Source organism: Geotrypetes seraphini, chromosome 2 (genome assembly GCF_902459505.1).
Source record: "Geotrypetes seraphini chromosome 2, aGeoSer1.1, whole genome shotgun sequence".
NCBI classification, from domain to species: domain Eukaryota; kingdom Metazoa; phylum Chordata; class Amphibia; order Gymnophiona; family Dermophiidae; genus Geotrypetes; species Geotrypetes seraphini.
Window position 1 is genome coordinate 519,447,375 of NC_047085.1, and position 15,090 is coordinate 519,462,464.

Sequence of the window (15,090 nt, forward strand, 5' to 3'; positions counted from 1 at the left end):
CACATCAACCCTTCTAAGGACCCAAGCAGAAGACAAAAATCCCTTATACACTCAAGAAAGCCCAGGATGAGGGGGAAGAGATCCCCATGGATCTCTCTGAGGGAGTGGGCTAGAAGAAGATATGGAAGTGGATGGTGAAAGAAGGAAGAGGGAAGTCGTGGAGGAGAACTAAGTTAGAGTTCCAAGTTGATGTTGACTTTCTCTCTTTTCTCATAGTCTTGTCTGAGAAGTAGAAAGTACGAAGTACTCTCTCTCCTGATGACATCACAAAGTCTTTTTTTTTTAACCCTAGTTCCATCCTCTCTAGTGCTGATTGGTCAGGATGGTCTGTGGGGCGGGGAGAGGAGGAGCTTGAGCGTCGTCCTTCCCTACTGCCCATCTCCACAGCAATATCTGGCTCCTCCCTCCCATGACATCACAAAGGGAAGCGGAGCTTCTCATTGTTTTCTTCTCGGTTCCATCCCTTCTAGTGCTGATTGGTCAGAATGGTCTGTAGGGCGGGGAGAGGAGGAGTTTGAGCTTTGTCCTTCCCCCATTTCCAAAGCACCACCTCCAGGCCTGGCTCCTCCCTCCCCCTCCTGAAGAAGAGCTTTGGGATTTGCCGGTCCCAGTGTTCAGCCTCTCTCTGGCGTTGTGGATCTGAATAAGCTCCGCCCCTTCCAGGAGGAGGCGGGGACTCCGCAGCCGCGGGCTCGACGCTGAGAAATGTAGTCAGTGGACTTCCCGTCAAGCTCCGCCCCTTTGTGATGTCATCGGCGTGTGCGCCTCAGCGGGAAACGGAGTCGTCCATCTTCTGAGGTGCAGCCGTTGGTTACCTCAGGTTCAAATTTCCAGCTTCTGCTCCTCTCCCCGTCCCAAGAGACAAACTCTCCAGAGAAAAATTCCTCATTTTGATAATCCTGCTGCAAAAGCTGAGAGGAAAATGCCTGCAGGAGCCTCTGCTCAGGTAGGAGATACCCCTCCCCCACCACCAGCAGCCAATCCATTCTGCCCATGCGCAGTAACCATGATCTCTTCCTCTCTCTAAGCCTATCCCATGCTTTCTTGAATTCAGAGACTGCAGATTCTGTCTCCACCACTTTCTTCTGGGAGAAAAAAAAAAAAAATTGTCTTAGATTACTCCGGAGCCTCTTAACTTCATCCCATGCCCTCTCATTCCAGAGCTTCCTTTCAAATGCGAGACTCGATTCATGCGCATTTACGTCACGTATGTATTTCCTCCGAAGTATGCAGATTGAGATCTTTAAGTCTGTCCCCATATGCCAGTGGTCTCAAACTCAAACCCTTTGCGGGGCCACATTTTGGATTTGTAGGTACTTGGAGGGCCGCAGAAAAAATAGTTAATGCCTTATTAAAGAAATGACAATTTTGCATGAGGTAAAACTCTTTATAGATTATAAAACTTTCCTTTAACAGTTAAAAGGAAAGATATATAAACTATAAAGAGTTTTACCTCATGCAAAATTGTCATTTCTTTAATAAGACATTAACTATTTTTTCTGCGGCCCTCCAAGTACTCTATTTTTTTCTGCAGCACTCACATTTAAAGTTCAATATCTTTTCTTTCTCAAAACTGGCACATTTCAATCACTAAATTGAAAATAAAATCATTTTCCTACCTTTGTTTGGTAATTTCATCAGTCTCTGGTTGCACTTTATTCTTCTGACTGTGCATCCAATATTTCTTCTCTTCTTTCAGCCTCCTGTATGCTTCCTCTCCTCCAGACCTCATTCCCTCCCCCAACTTTTTCTTTCTTTCTCTATGTTTGTCTTTCTCTGATTCTGTGACCCATTTTTTGCTTTGTTTCTGGTTCCCTGTCCCCCTCCTTCTTTCTTCCTTCCTTCCTCCGTGCCCCATTTTTTGCTTTTTTTTCTGGCTCCCTGTCCCCACCCCACCTTCTTTCTTTCTTCCTTCTTGCCCTCCCCCATGCCACCGCCGCCGTGGAATAGGCTGCTGCCGCTGCCGCTATCGGGAACAGGCAGAGATCTCCCTGCTTCTCTTCTGCACGGGGCCAACCAACTCTCGCCGCCCGACATCAATTCTAACGTCGGAAAGGATGTTCCGGGCAGCCAGGTAGCGATTGGCTAGCCAGAACGTCTTCTCGATGTCAGAATTGACGTCGGGCTGCGAGAGTTGGTCGGCCCCGCAGCGAAGAGAAGCAGGGAGATCAAAGAACACGGTGCCGGCCTGATCCCCGATGGCAGCAGTGAGAAGGGAAGGGAAGCAGGTTCGGCACCACTACTCTAGACGAGCCGCGAGCCGCACTCTAGGGAGAACAGTGGACCGCCCCCCCCCTTGGTATGCCACTGGAGAAGCAGCGTGTCTGGCTGGCTCGTTCATTCAAAGCCGCAGGTGGCGGCTCCTTGCAAGATCCGTGCCTGCGTCTGAAGCCTCTCTGATGTTGTGACATCAGAGAGGCTTCCGATGCAGGAGTGGATAGCGCAAGGAGCCGCCAACCCGTGGCTTTGAACGAACGAGCCGGCTGCTGCTCCAAGAGGAAGAGAATGATCGCCTCCAGACTGCGTGCCGCAAATAAAACCTGGAGAGCCACATGCGGCCCGTGGGCCGCATGTTTGAGTCCGCTGCCATATGCCTTATCACAAAGACCACACACCATTTTAGTAGCCTTCTTCTGGACCGACTCTATCCTTTTTACATCTTTTTGAAGGTGCAGCTTCCAGAATTATACACAATATTTTAAATGAGGTCTCACCAAAGTTTTATACAAGGGGCATCAATACCTCCTTTTTCTTACTGGTCATACCTCTCCTTATGTAACCTACTAGCACCCTTCTAGATTTCGCTGTTGCCTTTTCAACCTGTTTGGCCACCTTAAGATCATCACACCCAAGTCCCGTTCTTCTGTTGTGCACATAAGTTCAACACCCCCCCCACCAAACTGTACTATTCCTATGGGTTTTTGCAGCCCAAATGCATGACCTTGCATTTTTTAGCATTAAATTTTAGCTACCAAATTCTTCAAGCTTATCCTTAAAGAAGCAAATCTTACCCGACAGCCTTTCAGCAATATCGTTTATAAAAATGTTAAAATGAACAAGCCCAGGAACAGATCCTTGAGGCACACCACTGGTAACATCCCTTTTCTCAGAGCGATCTCCACTCTGTCGCCTTCCACTCAACCAGTTCTTGACCCAGCCCGTCACTTTGGGACCCATCTCGAGGGCACTCAGTTTTTTTATTAGACATCTGTGAAAGGTTTTGTTAAAATCTAAATACACCACATCTAGCATACTCCCTCTATCCAATTCTCCAGTCACCCAATCAAAGAAATTGATCAAATTTGTCTGACAAGACCTACCTCTAGTGCAGGTGTGCCCACACTTTTTAGGCTTGCGAGCTACTTTTAAAATGACCAAGTCAAAATGATAATGCAATGTCACCTCAGGAACAACTATACAAAAATAGACAAATATACCCTCCTCCCTTTTTACTAAACCGCAATAATGGTTTTTAGTGCAGGGAGCTGCGCTGAATGCCCTGTGCTGCTCTCGATGCTCATAGGCTCTCTGCGCTAAAAAAACACAATTGCAGTTTAGTAAAAGGAGGCCATAGTGCAAAATATAGACAGCAGATATAAATTCTCAAAACTGACACATTTTGATCACTAAATTGAAAATAAAATCATATTTCCTACCTTTGTTGTCTGGTGATTTCATGAGTATCTGGTTGCACTTTATTCTTCTGACTGTGCATCCAATATTTCTTCCCTTCTTTCAGCCTCCTTCAACTTCCAGACCTCATTCCCTCCGCCAACTTTTTCTTCCTCTCTCCCTGCCCCCTCCCCTTTCTTTCTTTTTGTCTCCCTGCTCCTCTTTCTTTCTGTCTGTTTTTCTCTCTCCATGCCCCCTTTCTTTCTGTCTTCCTGTCCCTTCTTTCTTTGTCCCTTCTTTCTTTCTGTCTCCCTGCTCCCCCTTCTTTCTGTCTCCCTGCCTGCTCCCAAGCCACTGCCGCCGCCATCGGGGAACAGGCCTCCAAACCACCGCCGCCCCAAGCTCTCCCTGCTTCCCCACACAGAAGCATCGGGCCGACCAGGTTTCCTCTCCCCGACGTAATTTCTGAAGTTGGAGAGGAAGTTGTGAGCCAGAAAGGCAGCGATTGGCTGGCCCGGAACTTCCTCTCCAACGTCAGAATTGACGTTGGGTGGGGGAAGTTGGTCGGTTCGGCGCTTCTGAGTCGGGAAGCAAGTAGAACGCGAAAGCAACGTGATCGACTTGCGTTGCCTTCACGATCTACCGGTCAATCGCGATCGACGTTTTGGGCACCCCTGCTCTAGTGAATCCATGTTGCCTCTGGTCCCAGGATTCCAGAAACTTCACCATTCTCTGTTTTAAAAGTGTTTCCATTAATTTGCCTACCACAGAAATCAGACTTACTAGCCTGTAATTCCCTACTTCCACTTCTGAGAACACTTCTGCGGCTTCCGAATCTGGGACACTGCAGAATTTCCCCCCCCCCACCCAGCAGCAGACTTGCATTCCTTGGCAATAGGGATCATCCCCCTCTCATCTGGAGGGGGTAGCAGAGTCCCCTATGAAGGAAAAAAGAGGATAGATTGAGTGAAACAAGGACATTTCAATCGTACCTCTTTTTCTGGAGCCAAATGGTAACCCTAAATAGGAGAAATATTAGGGGAGGGGTTTGGTTTCCCTGTAACATTATAAATGTGTGCAGCAGTGTTGCTGGTTGGGCAGTTTTTCCGCCCAATTGGGCTCGTTTTTAAGTCCTACGGTAGGAAATAAAAGGATTGGGCGGGTGGCGGGTTATTGGCCTATTTTTTTCTGTAATTGGGCTATTTTGGGCTGGTAACGGGTTTGCTGGCATACTTCTTTTTTTTATTTTTTTTAAATTATTGGTTCTGCTGCAGCATAATGGGCCAATCACAAATGACCTTAGGGACTCTGAGGTCATTTGTGATTGGTCCATTGTGCTCCCCAGTTGAACCAATGAAAATGAGACCAGAGCGGAACAGCATGCATTTTAGTGAAGGGTGAGCACGAGCAGCATGCTGCGAGCATGGCAGAGGGTTGGAAGAGGTAAGAGGTAGCCTGTTCTGCCGTGGGATGGACCGTGGTAGAAGGGTGCAGTGGAGAGGCCATGGGCTGCCTCTGAGTAATGCTCCAATGGCAGCGATTCTTTGCAGACGAGGGAAGAAAAAGGGGGAATCAAGACAGCCTCCAGGAGGGGGGGCCTCCTAAAGTTGCAGGGCTGAGGTCAACTGCCCTGTTTGTCCTAAAGGCCCATGAAGTTCATGGGTAAGGGGGATAGCCGGACTGAGGATGGGGGGGGGAAAGAATAATGGACCTGGAAACAGAGAGGGAGATGGTGGACAATGGGATGAAGGGAGGGAGGGAAAAGAAAGGGGGTGGTGTGGAGGGGGCGGGGTTATAGAGTAACTGGATAGAAGGGTAGTTGGGAAGAGAAAGGGAGATTTGGTGGACTCTGGGGTGGTGGGGAAGGATGGAGAGAAGTTTAATCTGTGTAAGGATTGAATCTGTTTGTCTTGTTTTAACCTTAGAAACATAGAAAGATGACGGCAGATAAGGGCTACAGCCCATCAAGTCTGCCCACACCATTGACCCACCCTTTTAAGTCTACTGGCCCCCTTAAGTCAGATCATACTGCCACTCTACTGACCTGCTCTATTAAGTCTATACCCTATTCATTGGTATGACCCTCGCAGGGATCCCACATAGGTATCCCATTTATTCTTGAAGTCTGGGATGCTGCGGGCCTCGATCACCTGTACTGGAAGCTTGTTCCAATGCTCTATCACTCTTTCCGTGAAGAAGTACTTCCTGACGTCTCCACAAAACTTCCCTCCCCTGAGTTTTAGCGGATGTCCTCTTATGTTCGAGGGTCCTCTGAGAAGAAAGATATCATCTTCCACCTCGACCCGTCCCGTGATGTACATAAATGTCTCAATCATGTCTCCCCTCTCCCTACGCTCCTCGAGAGTGTAGAGCTGCAATTTGTTCAGTCTTTCTTCGTACGAGAGACCCTTTAGCCCCGAGACCATCCTGGTGGCCATCCGCTGATCCGACTCAATTCTGAGCACATCTTTACGGTAATGTGGCCTCCAGAATTGCACACAGTATACAACCCATCATCTGCCGTGCCTTAGATGAAGCCTTCTCTACTTGAGTGGCAGTTTTCATGTCTGCACTGATGATCACTCCCAAGTCTCGTTCTGCCGTAGTCCTGGTTAAAGTTTCTCCATTCTTGATGTTAGGTCTGCATGGATTTCCATTTCCGAGATGCATGACCTTACATTTCTTGGCGTTGAAGCCCAGCTGCCAGATAGAGGACCAACTTTCTAAAGTACGGAGGTCCTGTTCCATAGTATCCTGTAGATTGTAGCCGTTTACTATATTGCATAGTTTGGCGTCATCAGCGAATAAGGTTACTTTACCTTGAAGCCCTTGAGTCAAATCCCTAATGAATATGTTGAAGAGGAGTGGACCCAGGACTGAACCCTGCGGCACTCCGCTGGTCACCTCTGACGTTTTAGAGAGGGTACCGTTAACCATCACCCTCTGAAGTCTGCCACTCAGCCAATCTTTAACCCATGCAGTTAGTGTTACTCCTAACCCCATCGATTCCATCTTGTTCAGCAGTCTGCGGTGTGGGATGCTGTCAAAAGCCTTGCTGAAGTCTAGGTATACGACGTCCAAGGACTCTCCCAAATCCAGCCTTCTTGTTACCCAGTCAAAGAAGCTGATAAGATTGGACTGGCAGGACCTACCCTTGGTGAATCCATGCTGACTGGGGTCCCGGAGATTCCCCTCAGTCAAGATCGTATCTAATTTATGCTTAATTAGTGTTTCCATGAGTTTACACACTATTGAAGTGAGACTCACCGGTCTATAGTTCGCAGCCTCAGCCTTGCAACCCTTTTTATGCAGAGGAACGACGTTGGCTGTTTTCCAGTCCAACGGAACTTTCCCCGTACTTAGTGAGAGATTTAAGAGCACGGCCAATGGTTCCGCCAGAACATCTCTCAATTCTCTAAGAACCCTGGGGTGTAAATTGTCCGGTCCCATGGCCTTGTTCTCCTTGAGCTTTGTCAGCTCGCTGTAGACGTCTTCAGGTGTGAACTCAAAATTCTGAAACGGGTCTTCCGCAATTTGTTTTGCCTTCAACTGTGGTCCGTGTCCCGGTGCCTCACAGGTGAAGACTGAGCAGAAATATTCATTTAGTATTTCGGCTTTTTCGGAATCTGCCACCGCGTAGTTTCCGTCCGGTCTTCTAAGGCGTACTATGCCGTCTGTGTTCCTTTTCCTATCACTAATATACCTGAAGAAAGATTTGTCCCCTTTTTTAATGTTTTTTGCCAAAGTTTCTTCCACTCGAAGTTTTGCCTCCCTAACTGCTGTTTTGACCGCTGCAGACCTGGATTTTATATTCTACTTTAGTTTCTCTTCTCTGCGTACGTTTGTAGAAAAGAAATGCTTGTTTCTTCTCCTTAATGAGATGCGAGATCTCCTCAGTGAACCATTGGGGTTTATTGTTTCTTTGCCGTTTGTCTACCGATTTTATGTAGCGATTAGTAGCTTCGTGTATGGATGATTTCAGGTACGACCACATAGCTTCCACATTACCGGTCTCTGCTTGGTCCTGCAGCGTCTGATGGACGAAATCTCCCATGCGTGTGAAGTCGGTGCCCCGGAAATTAAGTACCTTTGTTTTTGTGATTGATTTAGGGAATCCTTTCCTAAGGTTGAACCATACCATGTTATGGTCGCTGGAGGCAAGTGTATCTCCTACCGAGACCTCTGAGACGCTTTCCCCGTTGGTGAGTACCAGGTCAAGGATCGCCTGGGCTCTAGTGGGCTCCGTTACCATCTGTTTTAGTTGTGCACCCTTTATGGAGGCCAAAAGCCTCTTGCTGCTACTGGTTGTTGTTGTTGTTGTTGTTGCAGAACCTTGTTCTGAATTTTATAATATTTTATGTATGTAACTATTTGTAAACCGTTTTGGGAATAAAACGGTATATAAATTTTAAAAATAAAATAAATAAATAAATGTTGGCTGAAAGAGTAGTTGAGAAAAGGAGAGTTAGTGGGTCTGGGGATGGTGGAATGGTGTGGTCTGGGGATGGTGGAATTCATTGCTATAGCTGCTCTTTCACTCTTTGGGCCGCCAGCAGCATGACTGAAGTAAACATGCTGCCTTCCACTGCCTGGAAGCTTTCCCTCTGCTACTGATTTCTGTCCCCAATGTGCTTACTTCATGCTGCTGGCAGCCTGAAGAATGCAAGAGTAGCTGCTTTATCGGCTCCTGTGGAGGGGGGGATCACAGGGGGGTAGTCATTAAAGATATGTTGGGATGAAAAAGAAAAACGAGAATGAGGTGCCAGACTTCCAGGGGAGGACAGAGATGCCAGACTGTGGTAGGGAGGAGGAGAAGGAGAGAAGAGTCCAGATCACAAGAAAGGAGAAAGGAAACAAGAGAAATGTCAGACTGCAAAAGTGAGAGGTAAGGCAAGAGAGATGCCAGACCATGGAAGGGAAGCGGTAGAGAAAGGTAGGTGAGAGGGGGAAGAGAAGGACAGGAAGATGTGCGGCCACAAAAGGGGAGGAGAGATGCTAAGCCTTTTTTAAAAACAGACTACATTAACTGCTCTCAACACATCCTCTGGCAACATATCCAGAGCTTAACTATTGTCTGAGTGAAAAAAATATTTCCTCCTATTGTTTTAAAAGTATTGCTCTGTAACGAGTGTCTCCTAGTCTTCGTAAATCTTGATGCAGTAAAAATCAATCCACTTGTACCATTCTACACCACTCAGGATTTTGTACACTTCAATCATATCTCTCCTCAGCTGTCTCTTTTCCAAGTTGAAGAGCCCTAACCTCTTTCCTCATACGAGAGTAATGCATTTGGGGATTAATAATAGGAAGGAACCGTATATGCTGGGAGGAGAGAAGCTGATATGCACGGACGGGGAGAGGGACCTTGGGGTTATAGTGTCCGAAGATCTAAAGGCGAAAAAACAGTGTGACAAGGCAGTGGCTGCTGCCAGAAGGATGCTGGGCTGTATAAAGAGAGGCGTAGTCAGTAGAAGGAAGAAGGTGTTGATGCCCCTGTACAGGTCATTGGTGAGGCCCCATTTCGAGTATTGTGTTCAGTTTTGGAGACCGTATCTGGCAAAAGACGTAAGAAGACTTGAGGCGGTCCAGAGGAGGGCGATGAAAATGATAGGAGGCTTGCGCCAGAAGACGTATGAGGAGAGACTGGAAGCCCTGAATATGTATACCCTAGAGGAAAGGAGAGACAGGGGAGATATGATTCAGACGTTCAAATACTTGAAGGGTATTAACGTAGAACAAAATCTTTTCCAGAGAAAGGAAAACGGTAAAACCAAAGGACATAATTTGAGGTTGAGGGGTGGTAGATTCATGGGCAATGTTAGGAATTTCTACTTTACGGAGAGGGTAGTGGATGCCTGGAATGTGCTCCCGAGAGAGGTGGTGGAGAGTAAAACTGTGACTGAGTTCAAAGAAGCGTGGGATGAACACAGAAGATTTAGAATCAGAAAATAATATTAAATATTGAACTAGGCCAGTTACTGGGCAGACTTGCACGGTCTGTGTCTTTGTATGGCCGTTTGGTGGAGGATGGGCAGGGGAGGGCTTCAATGGCTTGGATGGTGTAGATGGGCTGGAATAAGTCTTAACAGAGATTTCAGCAGTTGGAACCCAAGCACAGTACCGGGTAAAGCTTTGGATTCTTGCCCAGAAATAGCTAAGAAGAAAAAATAAAAATAAAAAATTTAAATTGAATCAGGTTGGGCAGACTGGATGGACCATTCGGGTCTTTATCTGCCGTCATCTACTATGAGAGGAGTTCCATCCCCTTTATCATCTTGGTTGCTCTTCTTTGAACCTTTTCTAGTGCCGCTATATCTTTTTTGAGATAAGGAGACCAGAACTGAATGCAGTTCTCAAGGTGAGGTTGCACCATTGAGCGATACAGAGGCATTATAACATTCCTAGTCTTATTTACCATCCCTTTTCTAATCATTCCTAGCATCTTGTTTGCTTTCTTGGCTGCCACCACACATTGGGCATTAGTTTTCATTGTATTGTCTACGATGACACACAGATCCTTTTCTTGGGCGCTAACCCCCAAGGTGGACCCTAGCATCCGATAACTATGATTTGGATTATTCCTCCCAATGTGCATCACTTTGCATTTGTCTACATTAGATTTCATCTACCACTTGGACGCCCAGTCTTCCAATTTCCTAAGGAATGCCTGCAATTATCCCAGGACAAGTAGGCAGGTATTCTCACTAGTGGGTGACGTCATCCAACAGAGCCCCGAAGCGGACATCTCACAAGCATACTTGCTTGTAGAAACTTTTAGAAGTTTCGAGTTGCCCACACCGCGCATGCGCGAGTGCCTTCCCGCCCGATGCACCGGGCGTGTCTCCTCATTTCAGATAGCTAGCAGAGAAGCCAACTAGTGAGAATAGCTGCCTGCTGTCCCTGGATAACAACTGTTACGGTAAGTAACATTGCTTTATCCCAGGACAAGCAGGCAGGTATTCTCACTAGTGGGTGACCTCCAAGCTAACCACAGTGGGATGGTGGGAGAGTTGGAGAAGGTATCCAGACAATAGTGTGAGGCATGAACCGAGGTCCAAGTGGCAGCCTTACAAATCTCCTCAATCGGTGTTGATCTGAGGAAAGCTACAGAGGCTGCCATTGTTCTGACCTGATGGGCTGTGACTTTACTGTGAAGGGGTAATCCAGCCTGGGCATAGCAGAAAGAGATACAAGCCGCCATCCAGTTGGAGATGGTGCACTTAGAGATAGGGCGTCCCAACTTGTTCGGATCGAAGGAGATGAAAAGTTGAGGAGCAGTTCTGTGAGGCTTGGTGCATTCCAAGTAGAAAGCCAAAGCACGCTTACAGTCCAGATTGTGAAGAGCTGATTCTCCAGGATGAGAATGCGGCTTCGGAAAAAAACACAGGAAGAACAATGGATTGATTCAGATGAAGTTTATTGATCAGCCTCCAATAAGGAACCGTGTCTAAGGCTTTGCTGAAATCAAACTAGAGTACATCTAGTGCATGTTCTCTATATAATTCTCTGGTTACCCAGTCAAAAAAATCAATCAGATTCATTTGGCATGATTTCCCCTTGGTGAAGCCATGTTGTTTCAGATCTTGTAACCCATTTGATTCCAGGTAGTTCTCTATTCGGTGGATCTTCCATTATTTTTCCAAGCACTGAAGTGAGGCTTACTGGCCTGTAATTTCTGATTTCTTCTCTTTTACCTTGTATGTGAAGAAGGACCACATTCGCTCTACTCCAATCCCTCAGAACCTCTCTCATCTCCAAGAATTTATATTTAAATATATTTATTCATTTTCAACGTGCATAGAAATATCCATAGCAAAACACAACAAAGTTCTTACATTTGTGCACAAATACAATCCCCCCCCATTCCCCCATTTAGAAACATAAACTTAATAATCCTTGAGCACAGGGAGCCAAGCACAACACAAATTATAGTTTCAAGAGTCTACTCTGGGCCAGAGGTGTAAGAGTCATCCAAAAGCGTTCCCAGATCAAAGTAAATCGTTGACCCGGCCCAGTGTCGAGATCAGTACAATGTCTACATTCCAAGGAGGCATGTATGATCATCAAAGTTCTCCGTTGACTGTAAGTCGGAGCGTCCTTGGCCAGCCACTGTGTCAAAATTGCTTTTTTTCCAAGCAGTATTGCTCGTGACACAAAAGCTGAAAGGCCTTTGGGTTTAGGTGTGACAATATCATAGAAACCAAATAATGCTCTGGGTGTCGGGGACCACCACTGACCCCAGAGAGAAGTAATATAGGATCCCAAACAGTGCCAGAACTGAAGAAATTGAGGGCAGGACCAAAACATATATCCCAATGAGGCGTGTGCCTGAGAACACTTAGGACAATGATGGAATTGGGTAATGCCCATCCGGCAAGCTCGTATAGGTGAAATGTAGAGGCGAAGCTGCAGTTCCCAATGTTGAATGTTGGAGGTCACCTTTTTCAAGTTTTTCACCACTTGCTGCAGCTGGTGGGAGGTAATAATACACTGTAAATCCTCAACCCAGGTTGCCGCCAAAATGGTAAAGTTAGGGCCAGATTGACTGTCACGAATGCCCACCTGATGAAAGCGGAGAGCATAAGAACTGCCATCTCCAGATCAGACCTTCAGTCCATTAAGTCCGGCGATCCGCACACGCAGAGGCCCAGCCAGGTGTACATTTGGCGTAATTTTAGTCACCCATATCCCTTTATGCCTCTCGTAAGGAGATATGCATCTAGTTTGTTTTTAAATCCTAGAACTAAACATTTCAGAAAGAGTTTCATGACAAGTGTCCATCAAATGGCAGCCAGGCAGAGAGCGGACGTAATGACAAGCTTGGAAATATGCAAAAAGGTCCACATCAGAAAGCCCAAATGTACGCTGTAAAGAAGTGAAAGAAGCAAGTCGACCCTCTTCTGTATACCTCTGGAAAAGATAATGTAAGCCCAAAGCTGCCCACCTCTGAAAAGATGCAGATTGTATACCCGATATAAAGTCCCCATTTCCTTGAAGCGTAAGAAAGGGCGAAATCTTAAAAGACAGTTTCAAACAACGACACACCCAGCGCCATGTCTACCTCACCGGGGCAAATATAAGATATTGTGCCACCACGAGACGGAGGGGTGGAGCTGTCGCATGTAATAAATAACTAATATGATATGGATGTAACAAGGACAATTCTATGTCAATAGCAGAAAAATAAGAAGTACCCCGAAACCAATCATTAATATGTCTCATTTGGCATGCCATTGCATACCACTGAACCAAGAATTTATTAAACAAATCTGCTTTAGTCAGGCTTTCACCCGCTGCTTTCCTCGGAAACTGCCCTTACTAAAGTTTCCAATGACCTGTTCTTGGCCAGATTCAAAGACCTCTACTCTTATCTTCATTCTTCTCGATCTGTCTGCCGCCTTTGATACTGTTGATCATCGCTGCCCTCATTGGTTTTCTTCCTACCTCTTCCATCACACCTTCAGTGTATGCAATAGTGGTTCCTTCTCCACAGCCTTCCCACTATCGATTGGTGTACCTCAAGGTTCTGTCCTGGGACCACTCCTTTTCTCAATCTACACTTGCTCACTTGGAGCAGTGATCTCCCATGGCTTCCAGTATCACCTCTATGCTGACGACTCCCATTTCTACCTCTATGTGCCAAATATCTCTACTGAAACCTAGACTAAAGTCTCAGCCTGCCTGTCCGACATTGCCGCCTGGATGTCTCGCCGCCATCTAAAATTGAATATGGCTAAAACAGAGCTGCTCATCTTCCCGCATAAACCCACCTCTCCACTTCCCTCGTTCTCCATCTCTGTACACAACACTCATCCATCCTGTTTTGTCTGCTCTTAATCTTGGGGTCATCTTTTTCTCCTTCACTACGCAAATACAACAAATCACTAAAACCTGCTGCTTCTTCCTCTATAATATTACCAAAATCCGACCCTTCCTCTCTGAGTACACTGTCAAAACACTTATCCACACCCTCATCACCTCACAATTGGCCTACTACAACTCAATACTCTCAAGCCTTCTGCTTAGCCTTCTTGCTCTCCTCCAATCTGTCCAGAATTTGGTTGCATGACTTATATTCTGTGGGAAACGCTATATTCATGTTACCCCCTCTCCTAAAGTCACTTCATTGGCTTCTCATCTGTTTCTGAATACAGTTCAAACTCCTCTTACTGACCTGCAAATGCACTCACTCAGCTGCCCCTCACTACCTCTCTTTGCTTGTCTCCCCCTATGATCCCCCCCCCCGTGAGCTCCGCTCAGCTGGTAAGTCCCTCCTATATTTGCCCTTCTCTTCAACTGACAACTCCATACACCATCCCTTCTGCCTTGCTGCGCCATATGCTTGGAACAAGCTGCCCGAATCCCTTTGACGGGCTCCATCTCTGGCAGTGTTCAGGGTCCAGTTAAAAGCCCACTTCTATGAGAGTGCTTTTGACTCCTAACTCCTTTCACCTTGGGTTCTGCATTCCCAACCCTATATGTCATGTTTGTCCATGTTAGATTGTTTGCTCTTCCGAGTAGGGACCGTCTATAAATGTCAAAATGTACAGTGCTGTGGTATGCCTTTCAGCGGTCCAGAGGAGGGTGACGAAAATGATAGGAGGTTTGTGACAAAAGACATATGAGGAGAGACTGGAAGCCCTGAATATGTATACCTTAGAGGAAAGGAGGGACTGGGGAGATATGATTTAGACGTTCAAATACTTGAAAGGTATTAACGTAGAACAAAATCTTTTCCAGAGAAAGGAAAATGGTAAAACCAGAGGACATAATTTGAGATTGAGGGGTGGGAGACGCAAGAGCAATGTAAGGAAATTCTTCTTTACGGAGAGTGTGATGGATGCCTGGACTGTGCTTCAGAGAGAGGTGGTGGAGAGGAAAACGGTGACGGAGTTCAAAAAAGTGTGGGATGAACACAGAGGATCTAGAATCAGAAAATAATAGTAAATATTGAAGAACTAAGGCCAGTACTGAGCAGACTTGCACGGTCTGTGTCTGTATATGGCTGTTTGGGGGAGGATGGGCTGGAGAGGGCTTCAGTGGCTGGGAGGGTGTAGATGGACTGGAGTGAGCTTTGACGGAGATTTTAGTAGTTGGAACCTAAGAACAGTACCGGGCAGAGCTTTGGATTCTTGCCCAGTAACAGCTAAGAAGAAGAAAAAAGCTAATAAATTTTTAGATTGAATCAGGTTGGCAGACTAGATGGACCATTTGGGTCTTTATCTGCCATCATCTCCTATGTTATCTAATATAATAAAATGGTAAGCCGCACATGCGCAGTTCCTAAGTGTGCGCCGCTTTTCTGTGAGCTGTAGCAACACATAAGAAGTGCGCATGCGCGGCTTACGGTTCTTTGAAAGACGTGGCGGTGGCTACTTTCACGATCCCCGCCTGTGTCGGACTAAAAAAAAAAAAAAAAGTCAAAACGGATGTCGGCGGCTGCAGACCGCGGCACCTGTAGCCCGCCGCGGCCGAGTA

The 15,090-nt window shown here is 46.5% G+C and overlaps 1 protein-coding gene across 2 annotated transcripts in view; it reads left to right on the forward strand.

Moving 5' to 3' along the window:
* The first annotated feature begins 763 nt into the window (after nucleotides 1-763).
* LOC117354678 (oocyte zinc finger protein XlCOF6-like) overlaps nucleotides 764-15,090 on the forward strand; it is a 39,899-nt gene continuing 25,572 nt past the window's right edge. For both annotated transcript variants that reach the window (XM_033932540.1, XM_033932541.1), the window contains exon 1: nucleotides 764-946. In XM_033932540.1, the coding sequence (XP_033788431.1) occupies nucleotides 923-946 (24 nt within the window). In that variant the 5' untranslated portion in view covers nucleotides 764-922. The remainder of the gene's footprint in view (nucleotides 947-15,090) is intronic.